Below are 13,683 nucleotides of genomic sequence, written 5' to 3' on the forward strand. Positions count from 1 at the left end.
TGTTACTCACCCCAGGCAAATTTCAGTTTGCTGTGAATCTTCTCCTTGGCCAAGTCCCTCTAGACATGTATTTTAATAAAATGTAGAAAACATTAAGATCATACTCTTCCCCTAGCCCCATGCCCTCTTTTCTCTGCATTGGGAACCCATGAAACACCATCTATGTATTAACCAAGTGTGATAAGAAAGTTGTATTCATGATGCTGAGCTCCATTTGCTGCCTTGCACTCTCTGTGGTTAGTGTCACCCAAAAGATGTCAAGTGAACAAGTGACAAGGGGAGTGGCAAGAGGGCAGGGGAGGGACTATCTAAACCCTAAATGGCGGATGGTCACAAATATTTCTCAGCCAGCCACTGGAAAGGTCACAGAATTCTAACCAATCAATCAGGCAGTGACCTGTCACCAGAACTCAAAGGCTGGAGTAGAATCCCCCTCATCCCTCTAAGTGACTTCACCTGAGGTTTTTCCCTATGCGGAAAATTGCATTTGCTGATGAGGGTAGAGATCTAAGAGAACAGGGGGGATGATAACCAGGCAGATTGATTACCTGAGCCCTTTGGTTTCCTTGCTAATTCTCTCTGTGTCACACTGGGATCCGAAAATATTTTCCCTCCCTCATCTCACTTTCCCCTTATAAAAACGTGTGTATTTCCAAGTATGTTACATGTACAAGTTACCAGAGGTAAGAGATGCTTGAACCTGAGTTGAGTGAAAGAGGAGGAAAAAAGACACATCCCAAAATGAGTTTCATTTATATAATGAAAATAAATTTTTACACAATCAACAGAAACACATCAAGTTTTTTTTTGCGAAAAATATTTTTAAATAAATTTTTGTCTTTTTTTTTTTTTTTTTTTTTTTTTTTTTTACATTCTGATATACATATGTAACAAGGTTTATGGCACTGTAACCAGAATCAAATTAAAAAAAAAAAATTTAGGGAAAAGGTGGGAAGGAAAGTAATTGATTTTTATTGAATTCCTTTCTATCTCCAAGCTGGCAAATTTGCACTATTTGTCTATTGTCGACTGCCAGCTCTAACTTGTTTGCACACTCAAAACACCGTATTATTGCACAAGAAGCCAGTGAAGGCATATGGTATAATGGTCAGCTCCTCGCTATTTCAAAAAAAAAAAAAAAAAATCTCTTAAACCCAAAGAAGGGGGGGGATAATCCAGAGTATGAAACACACAAAATCAACAGTATCTTTTGTCTCTTTAAGAATGTGAAGGGTTCTTAGACCACTTAAGCTGCCCTGATTTTCTCTTTGCACCAGTGAGTACTACAGGGCTTGGTTTGGTTGGGTTGTTTTTTTTTTTCCTGTGTTGGTGGCCCAGGCAGCTCTTGGGCCTTTGTGATTCAATGTCTTTTCTGTCTCTTACTTTTGGTTCTTTTTAATTTGTTTAAGTTGTAGTATCTTCGGTCTATGAACCTGCACAGACTATTTAATCATCAACTCTACAAATAGCTTAAAAGGAAAAGGGGGGAAGAAATGAGTTTTATCATATTTTTATTGTTGGCTTTAAAAAATTACTCTAGCTCTAGCCTCCCTGCTTTATCAGTTCGAGGGAAGGAAATCTCAACGGCATCAAAAGATAATTTCTTCTCACACTTGTGAAAAATAAAAAGTTTTTAAACAAGTTTTGTTTCCATTCACAAACTTGACCCCCATCTAAAAAAAAAAAAAAAGAAAGAAAGAAAAAAGAAGAAAAAGAAAGAAAAAGGGAAAAAAAGAATCCATCCTTCTTTCTCTCTGTCTCTTAACCGAGACCAGTCATCCTTTCGTCCAGACTTGTGTCAGACGACCGTTTCCACGCCCATCAGCTTTGGTGTAAGGATCCGAGGTGTCACGCCATTGTTTAGGTCTTCCTCAAACTCCAGTAACTGCCCCATGAAGTTAAGGTTTGGGGAAATAATTGGTCGTTTGCCTTTGACAAATTTATAGGCATCAGTCATGGTCATCCGAGTGTGCTTCATCAAGTATGCGATGACGATGGTGGCCGAACGGGACACGCCGGCTTGGCAATGGATGAGAAGCCCTTTCCCGCACTGGTGAGCTTCCTCTGGGAAAGGAGAGAGAAAGCCAAGAGGTGCAGGAAGGAAGAAAGATATGGAAAAAGAGAGATTAGCTTTCATCCAGACTTGACAACGTTCTCTTTCGTAAAGAGTAAAGAATAAATAAATTCAAATGGCTTTAAAACAAAGTATAATTTACTAGTTAATCGTATGGACTTATGCTGCAACCTCCGGAAGTGGCTAAAAGTAATATTAGCATGAATAAGAATTTACATTTCTCCATTTAAAGAGAAGACGAGGGGAAGGAATCATTCCTAGAAACAGTTCGCTGCACAGGGGGTGGCCACTTAGGGCAGCCAGAGTTACAGCACAGTTAACTAGCTTGTGAAGCAAGCCACGGATTAAGTAGACCCTTTTGATAAAGGATGTTAATTTCAATCACTAGGTTGTATGGTTTATCAAAACTCGTGTTGTTAACAATGTCTCTCCCAGCTGTGATAGAGGAAGAAAACAAAACAAAACATTTCTTTCTTTATATTATAGAATTGTTCTGTACAGGAACTGGTATTAAATAGATAAGGATTCCAGCCTTACTAAACTCTGAGATTTGAGAAATGAAACCCAACTAGAAAGCAACTATGTTCAGCTTCTTACCAGAAAAGCCTGTTGTTGCAAATGTAGCTCAAGACTTCCAGCACTTAGGCACAAGGCATCACCTGCACTGAACTGTCCAACCCCCCTGCATCCCCGAATGCTCTTCCAACATGGCGGTGATGACAAAGATGGAGGAATTCTAATGGTGGCCCAGAAATCAGAGCAACTGAAAGTAGCAATACTTTGTAAGTTTTCAGATACATTAGAAGCTCAGAGGAATAGCTTATGGGCACTGCCTAAACAGATTCTTAATGACACTTCTAGACCAGAAGGCGTCCCAAAGAAAGCATCCCTGAAGGAATATCAAGTAGATGATAAGTACGGGAGGGGAGTGAGAAGGAGTGATCTAACTTAAACCACTTTTTTTTTTTTTTTTGGCTTATTTATTTACTTAAGTAATCTCTACACCCAATGCAGGGCTTGAACTCATGACCCAGAGATCAAGAGCTGCATGCTCTTCCAACTGAGCCAGCCAGCTGCCCCTAAGTTAAACTAGTTCTATTGACTACCCAGCAGCGGACTGAGAAAACTAACATTATGCAAAGTTCCATCTTAAAAATCTGTGAATTAAGCTTACTTCTCATAGATAAAAGTATCTGAAGAAAGTATTTCCCTTTTGCAATTTCTTCCCTTGAGCACACACTATTCATTGACCTCCACTATGCGCTGCAAAGTGCTAGGTTTGACCATTGGTTCCACTACAGGCTAGTGTGAGTCACCTGCATACTGGGAGGAATACTCAGTAACAAGGCTCAGGGAATGTGGGAATAATATCATCCAATTCAGGAATAAATAAATAGGCATAGTTAAATCCTAAACATACACTCTGCTTAGTTTGTATTAGACTCTCAGTAAATGTCATCATGGTTGCAAAAACTGCTGCTTTCAGTTATCTAAAGATATAACAACAAAAATAACATTGTGCCTATACAGGCTGTGATGCCAAATTGTTCTTCAGGTTAAATGCTCTTTGTTACTTGTTTTGTTTTCCTTTTTTAAAAGATCAGATAAGCCTGAATAGCGTATGAGGAATGCAGAGGCCTTGCTTGAAATCCTGTTGGGACAAGCATGTCTGATGCTACTCATTAAATGGAAAACAATCTCTTAACTTCCCCCAGCTGGAATTAAGTCAGATAAAATTGCAGTCATAACATCATATATCAACCAGAAAGCTCCTCATCTACTCGGTGACAAATAGTTCTTCCTCAGGGCTCAAAGTTTGATTCAAATATAATTAATAAAGAATCTAAGGTGTCTTTGCAGCCACAAATTAGTTAGTTGCCATTCAGGAACTAACAGCATTGGGAACACTGCCCCAGCGTATTGTAGAAAGGCCCCTGTCTTGGAGTCAAGAGCTTTGCATTCTGCTCCCTTCTCCGACACTACAATTCTTACAATCTTGGAGAAGTCACTTTATTTTTCTGAGTTCAGTGACCACCCAGACTATGCTTCCAGACGGAAGAGTCCATGGTCCTGCATGGAAGGCAGAATTAGCCAGGAAAACAGCTGGGTGACGAGACCAGAACTGCCGACTCTATAGCAAATCCACCAGACCCAAGGTTTTGTTTTTGGTTTTTTTTTTTCCTGATAAAGGAGCACCAAACATGAGTGCATTCTTCCTGGGACAGAGGCCAGTAACAACCTGCTACAACATTTGAGAAAAGTAGTGGATCACCTTTTTGTGGTAATGAAAGTTGGAGTCACTTGAAAAAAAAAAAACTGGAGCCTCTGCTAGGTGCCCAGTTGTCCCCCCAACATGATAATTTGAGCCTTAAAACAGTTCAAGGCTATAGAAGCCGCAAAAATTAAAGTTAGGATTAGGGTTAGCTTGGTGGTTACTTCCTTCTGGAGATTAAAGTCAACTGTTGTTAGAATTCCACTCCTCGGGAACTACTCAGGCTACACAACCTGGTCTTTCCGACTTTGGGGCAAGTCTTATGAAATCTAGTACCATCTCGCTAATGCTCACATTCACACCCTTCTGCTACCCAGTGTTTCAGAAGGGAGACAAAGCAAGTAGAAAGGAAAAACAACTTAGCCCTCCACTCCTGTCTCCCCTGTGCTGATGTGACATGTAGAAGATGTTCAGGACAGCACTGTTCTACTGCAAAACATTCTTCAGAAGCAGCCTTTCAGCAAATGTCACCTTTGCCTCAACCCCGCATAAAGAAGCTATCCCAAGTGCAGATGAATTCAGCCCCAGGTAAGGGAAAAATGGGCAAGTTTGGAAGTAGTATCGTCTTCACTGTATTTTACCTCTTGCAAAGCGCTGGCAGACATGGTAGACCAGATAGCCACAGCCACAGTGCCAGCTCTGGCCTCCCAGGGCTTTCCTCTCCATTACTTCTTTTGAAATTCTGGGACAGAACATATCCGTGTGCATCCCTACCATCTTTTCATTGAGAAGGAGAGGGATGTGGATTTCCCCACCAAACGGAATCACTGTTTCTTTATACCCATCCCAGGGGCTCCCATGCATTCGTTCAACGGGCCGTGACTGAGAAGAACACTGGCCACACCAGGTGGCAAAGCCTGAAAACACCCCAGAGCAGCTTTTTGGCAACGCAGGCATAAACCTTGGGCTTGATATCAAAGCAAAAGCTTTGGGGCAAGGAAGGTGGAAGACGAGAAGTCCCCTTGGGAGATAGTTACCGATGAACTCAAAAGCCTCTTCAAAGTACTGCCTCAGGTTCTGCTTGTTGCTGTCAGTAGCCGGCAGCCTCTTGTAGTTGAACAGGCCTTTCTCGTAGTGGTAGAGGGGCAGGTGAGTGGTGACATTGATGATGTAGCCGATGTTCAGCCGCTGCATGGTGTCCAGGTCCTGAGCGTCCTGCTCATTGCCGAGGAACAAGAAGGGCAAGATGGGCGTCAGCTCCGCATTCTCGATGTCAGGGGTGGTGGGGATGGACTGAGGTAGCTTGCTGGGGGCTGCAGATGCGCCGCCCCCCACCTCCCGGCACTCTTGGAGCTGGAGGGAGTTGTCACAGAGGTTTTCATGGTTCTGCTTGAAACTGCTAAGTCCACCTGGAGCAAACACACAGAAAGTGACAATGACCATCCCTGGAACTTCAGAGTTGCAGAAAATGCCACTGTCCCCAGAGACGTTAAGTGCATTCTTGCAGAGGCACACTTTTAAAAAAATGAGATCAGAATAAAAATGCAAGGCCATTTGGAGATCCAGGACAAGCTTCAGAGGATCTCACTGCATGTGGTACTGTCGCAATGTGGCTCTTTACACAAACCGTGGCATGTTCCCCTGGAAAGAGTTCATTCGCAGCACCAGGCAATTTTATCAGGAGCAGATTTGACCTGCCTCAAGGTGCCATATGCTCAGCGGCCTACATAGAACCTTGTACTTTGGGAGCCAGGGAAAGCATGGCCAACCTCCGTGGGCAGTGTAGGCACTCCCTGCACTCTTCCATAAGCTGACCTCACCCAGAAAGACAAGTCAGCTTCCAATACGGAAGAGTGGCTATGGACAGGGACCTTGGAAGACCCAGATTACCTTGGCTATAGTCCCAGGAACACAACTTCTTGGCTCTGTGACTTAGGCAAGTTAATTTCTCTCTCTGTGCTTGTGGTTCCCCATCTATAAAATGAGGGAAATAGCATCTACCTTTTAGTGCGACTGGGAGTCTGGACTTAATGAATACAGGCACAGTGTGCAAACCACCACCCCATGAGTAAGTCCAGCAGCGCTTTGAGGAATAGAGCTTAAGAAAGTGATCTAACTAAAATATCCAGCTAGATGTACAAAGAGGTTTATATAGCATTATCTATTTCACAGAAAAGGCCAAAGACAAAAACAAATCTTAAAAAATGAAAAGTTATCATTTTCATCCAATGGAATGTTATGTAGCCATTAAAAGTTGTGAAAGGAATATGGAAACAAAGAAAATGTTTCTACATGTAATGTTAAATGAAACAAAGCCAATTCAAAAACATTCACCATACTTGTGATCAAGAACTAAAAGACCATGCAAAAAAGAGCACTTGTTTAAGGTAGGAAGTTTATGGATCACAGTTTCTTTAACTTTTTCCTTTAACATTTGTTAGATGTATCATACACATGCAGAAGCCCAAAGGATTATCAGGAGGGTCAAATGACACAATGTACATATAAGGTCCAGGAAATCTGAGTTGATATTATTCTCACCAAATGGGCTCTAATTCTTATCAAACAACTACATACCCTGGTCTTCCCTTTGAAAGGAGGGGGAAGTTAGAGACCTCCTAAAACCTGAAAGCCTCCAGAATACAACATTTATGCCCTCTGAGAGTTTTAGGAGATTAGGCCAGAAACACAGAGCTGGTACAGGACACGGTTGTGTTGAAATAGACAGGAAGTTTATCTGTCCAGGGGTTTCCGAACGTAACTTATGCCTTTCCCATTTCAAGTCTCATCTTTGGTATCTATAGCAGGAGCTCCAGACTATAACCTAGACCAAGTCTCAAGGCTGTGCTTGCCCAGTACATAGCCAGCTAGACGTGACAACCCAGTAAGTCCTATTAATTATCATTAAGGTCCAGTGGTGGCACAATGATCATTCAAAGAGGGTAATATTATGGTCACTCAGTTCATTCATCGGTAAGTGCCAAAACCTATCTTTGCTTTTTGAAAAGAAAAACAGGAGCTACAAATTCATTTTAATGGATATCTAGAATTAAACTCTGCCTTTACATATTACTAGTTCACTCTGCTATGATATCATGAGTAAAAAGTTTGTCTGTGCCCTAAGAGATTATTTTTAAAGTAAAGAGAAAAAATGGAAAACCAGAAAGACTACTTCAGTAGTGACTACTTTCTAGAAAAAAAAATGAAATTACCCACCATCACCATTACAAACCCCATGAAAAAGACTATGAAGAGTTATTTAAAAATCCGCTCAGCTTTGCCTCCATAAAATCCAAGTAAACAATTCACACTGATGCTGTGATGGGAACCTAATTCACTTTTTTTTTCCCCTTAAGAAAAGGGCAGTGGTTACACTTTTTCATATGAGAGGAAAGACCAACAAGATAAATTCAAAAGAAGTCTCTAAGGGGTGCGGGGGGCTTTTGTCTATTCTTATTTAGGGTACTCAAGCTGTAATTTGTCTTAAAAGCAGCTAGTTTTAAAAAAAATGCATGCCAAAAAAACCCACACACAGAAAAAAGCAGCATACAGCTTTTTAAAATTCTGTCTCTACACCTCCTTTCCCCATGACATCAGCTGGAGGCTCCCCACCTGCCCAGTTGCCATAGCAGTTACACAAAGACATACAATGACATCAGTTGGCATGATATCAGCTCTTTGAGTACAAACAATACAAGAAGAACTACTTTGTTTAAGGCCTTTGGTGCAACTGTGTTCTGGGGAGCCAATGATGTAATGCTAACAGGTGGCATGGGCCTTCCATTTGCCTAATGGGGGGAAAAAACCCATGGGGGAGGGGAGAAGGGAATTTGAGACAGACAGACACAGAATGCATTGAATCCCAGGGGGTGCTCATGTGCAAAACTACATGTATATGGTATGTTTAAGCCATGTGGGAACTCTGTTCATCACTATTTGAAGATGGAGAGGATATTAAAGGAAATGTTATGACTCAAATACATGAGTTGCACAAGAAAATTCTCCTTGAGGGGCATGAAGAAACAGTCTCCCATTCACTTGTCAGTCTGCTGACCAGCGCAGGCATCAGTTCTCACTAAGGGCCGTGCATATCCACACACAGCAGTCACGCAACTCTCCTGGGACAAGGGGGGTGCTCCAAGCCAAACCAACCAGTCAGATCTCACAATGGTGTTTTTTTAGAGAAATGTCTGCAGAGAGGATGGTTTTATTCTCTTAGGAGATTGGACTTGGAAGCTGGGGAAGGAGAGCAGGAAAGACTAAGGCTAATATGGTTTTCTCCTCCAACCACCTTCCCCCACCCTATCCCACTAGCGGCTGAACAGCCTGATCACTTAATGAGGAGACTGATTATGTCCTGTTCCTTATTACTACATAAGAACATTCTAACAGGATAACTAACAAGTGAGGTAGAGACAAAGTAGCTGGTGATTAAGAGCACATGTTAGAGGCGGACAGATCCAGGCTACAATGTTGATTCTGCCCCATGAGAGCTGTGAGTCATGGTGCAAATCACTGTCCCTCACTAAGCTTTGGTTTACTGATCTGTAAAGTGGGCATAATGTCACCTACCCATGGAGCTGTGGTAGGGGCAGCCTATGAAAACATGGTGATCTATAACCAGGCATTTGATAAATAATGTCTTCTTACTCTGCTATCATCACTGTCCGTGTCCTCATCTCTCTTTGATCTGTCCACACTGCAGTCCGTGAGAACCCTAAGTGCTGGGCAGTGGTTCTCAGGCCAGATGGTGTGGATCTCAGTCCCAGCTCTGGCGACACAAGCTACCAGATCCTGAGCAAATTCCTTACCTCCTGGTTCCTCAGTTTTCCCAGATATAAAACAGGGATAATAATCATACCTATCTCACATTCCTGTTTTGAGGATTAGACTGGTTAGTAAAAATAAAGTATTTTGAAACAACATCTATCCATGGTAAGCACTTTTTTGTTTTCATTACTTTGGGAAACCACTATTTTAAAGATCTAAAAAAATTTTTTTTTTCTTTTCCTTAATATAAAGACTCTAAATGACCAGTAAGCAAATGTTCCAGAGTTTTTACTTTTAACATTTTATTTAAAAAGAGCTAAGTCCGGGGCGCCTGGGTGGCTCAGTGGGTTAAGCCTCTGCCTTCGGCTCAGATCATAATCTCGGGGTCCTGGGATCAATCCCCGCATCGGGCTCTCTGCTCAGTGGGGAGCCCGCTTTCCCCTCTTTCTCTGCCTGCCTCTCTGCCTACTTGTGATCTCTCTCTCTTTATCAAATAAATAAATAAAATCTAAAAAAAAAAAAAAATAAGAGCTAAGGCCTAATGGACCTGCGTGGTTTTAACATTTAAATAATATACTTTTATCATAAAGAAGCCACAGCTCCCTATTCTTCCTAAACAAATAGGTTTGATTTCCTTTGTCCTTGCTTTCCCAATAAAAACTGCATATTTTTTAAATTTCTGTGTGGTTGTTTTTTGTTTTGGCTTAGTTTGGTTTTGGGGGTTTTGTTTATTTGTTTTTTCCAGTGACGGAGTATGTTTTAAATAAAAGTGTTCTTGGCCCATCTTTTACTCCACGCCCTAGGCCCCACCGGGCTGAGCCATCTTCTCACACACACAATTGCTTGCAGTCACAGTGCAAATATTTTCAAGGCACAAGCAACACTGCTGGGGGCAAACATTTCCAACCTTATCTCAAAACTAGGTTCTCTGCCAAAATGAGCATGGTCAGCACTTTGATTCTGAATGGGAACAACAAAGAAGATTCTACCCCTAAAGAAAAATATGTAGAAATACAAGTCCTGGTTTCTTCCAACAGCATGGCCACAGACCCACAGCAGCAACGGACTCTGGTTTTAGTGGCAAAGCTCTTTGTAGCTTGGTTGCGGCTCCTGCTGCTGTTTTGGCCATGGTGCAGTTCTAGAAGCAGCAGAGCCTTCTGCGATATGATTCAGAAGCGGTGCTCTGGGTGGCAACAGAAAGAACCACGTCCAAATGCAGGAGCTATAAGCAAGGGATTTCCATATTCGGAAGATGGACAGCACTTTCACACACACGCTTTTAGGTTTCCTGTGATGCCGGAAAGTGAGTACTCTCCAGAAATGTCAGGACAACTCTCGCTGAAGGCCAGCAAGTGGAATTAACACCCAAAGAGAGAAGGAAGGGGATGAAAATGCAACTTCTACCAGCTTGCAGCGAGCATACCAACCACCCCTTTTTGTTGTCTGTTTTCTCTTAGGGGGAGACTAGACTTCTATTTGTTTATTTATTTATTAGTTTTTTTTTTTTAAGTTTTATTTCTTTATTTCAGAGAGAGAGAGAATGCAAGCAGTGGGGAGGGGCAGAGAGAGAGCAAGAGAGAGACCCTCTCTGCTGAGTGCAGAGCCTGACACCTGACTTGATCTCACAACCCTGAGATCATGACCCGATCCAAATCAAGAGTTGGATGCTCTACCGACTAAAGCCTGGGTGAGCAGTCTTTTCAAGTAAAATGGTACTTTGATGACAGTGGTTAAGAACACAGACTGTGGAGGCACACGGCTTGGTTTCAAAATCCTACACTAACTAGCTGCCAGCACTAACTAGCTGTGTTACCTCGCACAAGTTATTTAATGTTCCTATGCCTCTGTTTTCACATCCACAATATGTAGTTAACCCTGGTATCCATCTCCTAGGTCTCTTAACGTGGATAAAACGATACCTGAGTTAAATATTATTACTACCAAGGGGAGAGCTACTGGTGTAAAACGGGCCCTAAAGGATCCTATTTTGTGGGTCCTTCAGGCAATTGCAATGCATCAAAGCAGACTCCCGAGATTCTTATACACAAGGACCCTTGTGGAAGAAACAAAGCCTGGATCAACTGGAGGGGACGCCAGGCTTCCTGCGCTGAAACGCTCAAAGACAGGGCCATGGTGATGTCATGCTTTTCAAGGCAGAAAACCACCCACCTTCACAGGAGAAGTATTTGGGATAGCAGCTAAAGCTGTACAGGATACTGTTCCTGCTTTACATGGAATTGTCTTCAGAGTCCACAGACTGTATTTTATAGTAGGGATGATTTCAAGTTCAATGGCTGCTGATGTCCCCTACACTGTCCTATGACCCTGTCCCCAGGCAATGTGTGGGGCGTCTATATTAAAGAGAGAGACTGTGTCCAGTGAGAGCGCGGTGTCAGTAGGTATAGGAAGAAACAAAGGGATCAAGAAACACTTCTGTTACCTAAGGAAGAGGGAGACTTGGGAAGCTGGGTCCCACAGTTCGGTTAGTGAGGCCATGAGTCAGGGAGGAGTCTCCCAATCACACTGTTTCATCGCTTCCCTGTGAAATGTGCAACGTGTGAAAAGATATAAACAAAGAGGTATCATTAAGCTTAACCTTCTTAACAACGCCAGGATCTTCAATCCAACGGAACACATATGGATGATTTGGACAAATATTAAGTGTTCCAGGAAGATATATCTGTGTCACCTCGTGGGTTTTGTTTTGTTTTTTGTTTTTTAATTCTTTGGTCTCTTTGATAGGAGATACAAGTTATCTACAGATATATTTCAAAAGCCAACTCTATAAGGCAGTCTCTGATATATAAGGCAGCAGGGGGAAATCCTTGCCTTGATTCAGAATAGTAGCTCGACCCCATGCTAGCTGTGTGGCTTTCTGAACATTATTGGGTGTTTCTTACTTTTCCTTAAGTATAAAACGGGAATACTACTTACTACTCAGTCTCAGGTAATGATTCATTCATGGAAACCACTGGTGAAACATCCATCCTCCTATCCTTAAGAAGATTTTTCAAACCCGTAGCTATTTGCATAAGAATTGTCCTTGGGGCCACCAAGATAAGGAGCACTCTGGGTGGTCGGTGCTGGAGGATGGCTGTACTCTGGAGGGTCAGAGTTGGGGGCTGAGCTAGATAGAGGTGGGGCCACAAAAGAAGACACAGATGTTTCAGAGACACAGAGACATGAAGAAAAGAACATCTGCTAGCACCAGTCCCAAGCAAGGGACAGGCTATCAAAGCAGAGCCTACAGGGCACCCTGCCTACAGCCCTGCTCTTGGAACGGTCAATTCGGTCACAGCTTATATTCCACTAATGCAAGAGGAAATGGCATGCAGAAGGGGGGCTCAGTCTGCTGGTTGGTGGTCTCCCCTGGAAACTTCCTTATATTTAGTTATTTGTGTTCTAAGATGTCAATAGAGGCAGGATATATAGGGTCATCAATACATATAAATGCATGCCTGGCAAATTTTATGGAGATACACACACACACACACACACACACACACACACACATACACACACACACATATATATATACATAAATACACATATATTTCTAGAAATTTTAGAAATAGAGATATAGAAAAAGTGTGTGCATGTATAACTTTTCCATTCCTATAATTCCTCAATTAGTTGAGATGTTCAAAATTTTGCTTGGGGTCACCGTATAAAATCTTAGTTCAAGCGTCCGAAATAGGCTCACATGCAACATCACTTCACAACTAAAACTGTACTTTTAATGTTTATTCTTTTTTGGGGGGGTATTTTTCTTCCTATGTATATATAAATTAATCGTTTTAATAGAACTTTGGTTCTTGGAGAGCAGGAATAGTCTTATTTAAATCCCTCAGTACACGGGGTTTTGCCAAATGTCACAGGAAGACAGGTGGTTTCTTGATATATTTGATCCCAATAACTGTAGGGAAGAGATATTGAGATAGATATCAATCCCTTTTTGGAAATAATTTACAAACATTAAAAGATAAAGGTAAAAGTTCTCTCTGGTGTCAACTTTACCTAGTGACAAATCATAGGTAGGAAGTATTTCAAGAATGCCCCTTAGGGGGCTCTGTCTGTTAAGCATCTGCCTTCGGCTCATGTCATGATCCCAGAGTCCTGGGTTCGAGCCCCACATTAGGGGGGAGGTCCTTGCTCAGCAGAGAGTCTGTTTCTTCCTCTGACTCTCCCCCAGTATTGTGCTGTCTTGCACACTTTCTCTCTCAAATAAATAAATTCTTTAAAAAAATATACATAGCATCATGCCCTTCACAAAATTGTCTCCTATAACAGACTATATAGGTCACTCTTGTTCTTATCCTTGATATTACTTAATCTAGCCAAGAGGTATTTAGTTATGTTTTAAAGAAATTTCCTGAAAAGTTTACACTAGAATTTTCTCAAATTCTGAGTTTAAATAATAAAGTCCTTTCAAAGGATTTTCTACTGGACAAAAATCATAAATTAGACCACTAACGCTCACCCCAAATAAACATTGCTTGTTTATTGTCTAGTCATTGTAACTCAAGTAACTTACTCATTTTTATATTCTTCAGACCACAATCTGGTAGACTAATAAAATCCAGCATTCTGGAAAAGAAGCTAATACACGACCTTAATCTATATCAAG

The 13,683-nt window shown here is 41.7% G+C and overlaps 1 protein-coding gene across 1 annotated transcript in view; it reads right to left on the reverse strand.

Moving 5' to 3' along the window:
- Positions 1 to 1,303: 1,303 nt before the first annotated feature.
- DUSP10 (dual specificity phosphatase 10) overlaps positions 1,304 to 13,683 on the reverse strand; it is a 38,433-nt gene continuing 26,053 nt past the window's right edge. The window contains exons 3-4 of the mRNA XM_004751453.3: positions 5,324 to 5,695; positions 1,304 to 2,064 (exon numbers count right to left, since the gene is read on the reverse strand). Of these exons, the coding sequence (XP_004751510.1) occupies positions 1,799 to 2,064; positions 5,324 to 5,695 (638 nt within the window). The 3' untranslated portion in view covers positions 1,304 to 1,798. The remainder of the gene's footprint in view (positions 2,065 to 5,323; positions 5,696 to 13,683) is intronic.

The sequence above is a fragment of the Mustela putorius genome, unplaced genomic scaffold, assembly GCF_011764305.1.
Source record: "Mustela putorius furo isolate JIRA1106 unplaced genomic scaffold, ASM1176430v1.1 tig00000508_pilon_pilon_pilon, whole genome shotgun sequence".
Lineage (NCBI taxonomy): Eukaryota > Metazoa > Chordata > Mammalia > Carnivora > Mustelidae > Mustela > Mustela putorius.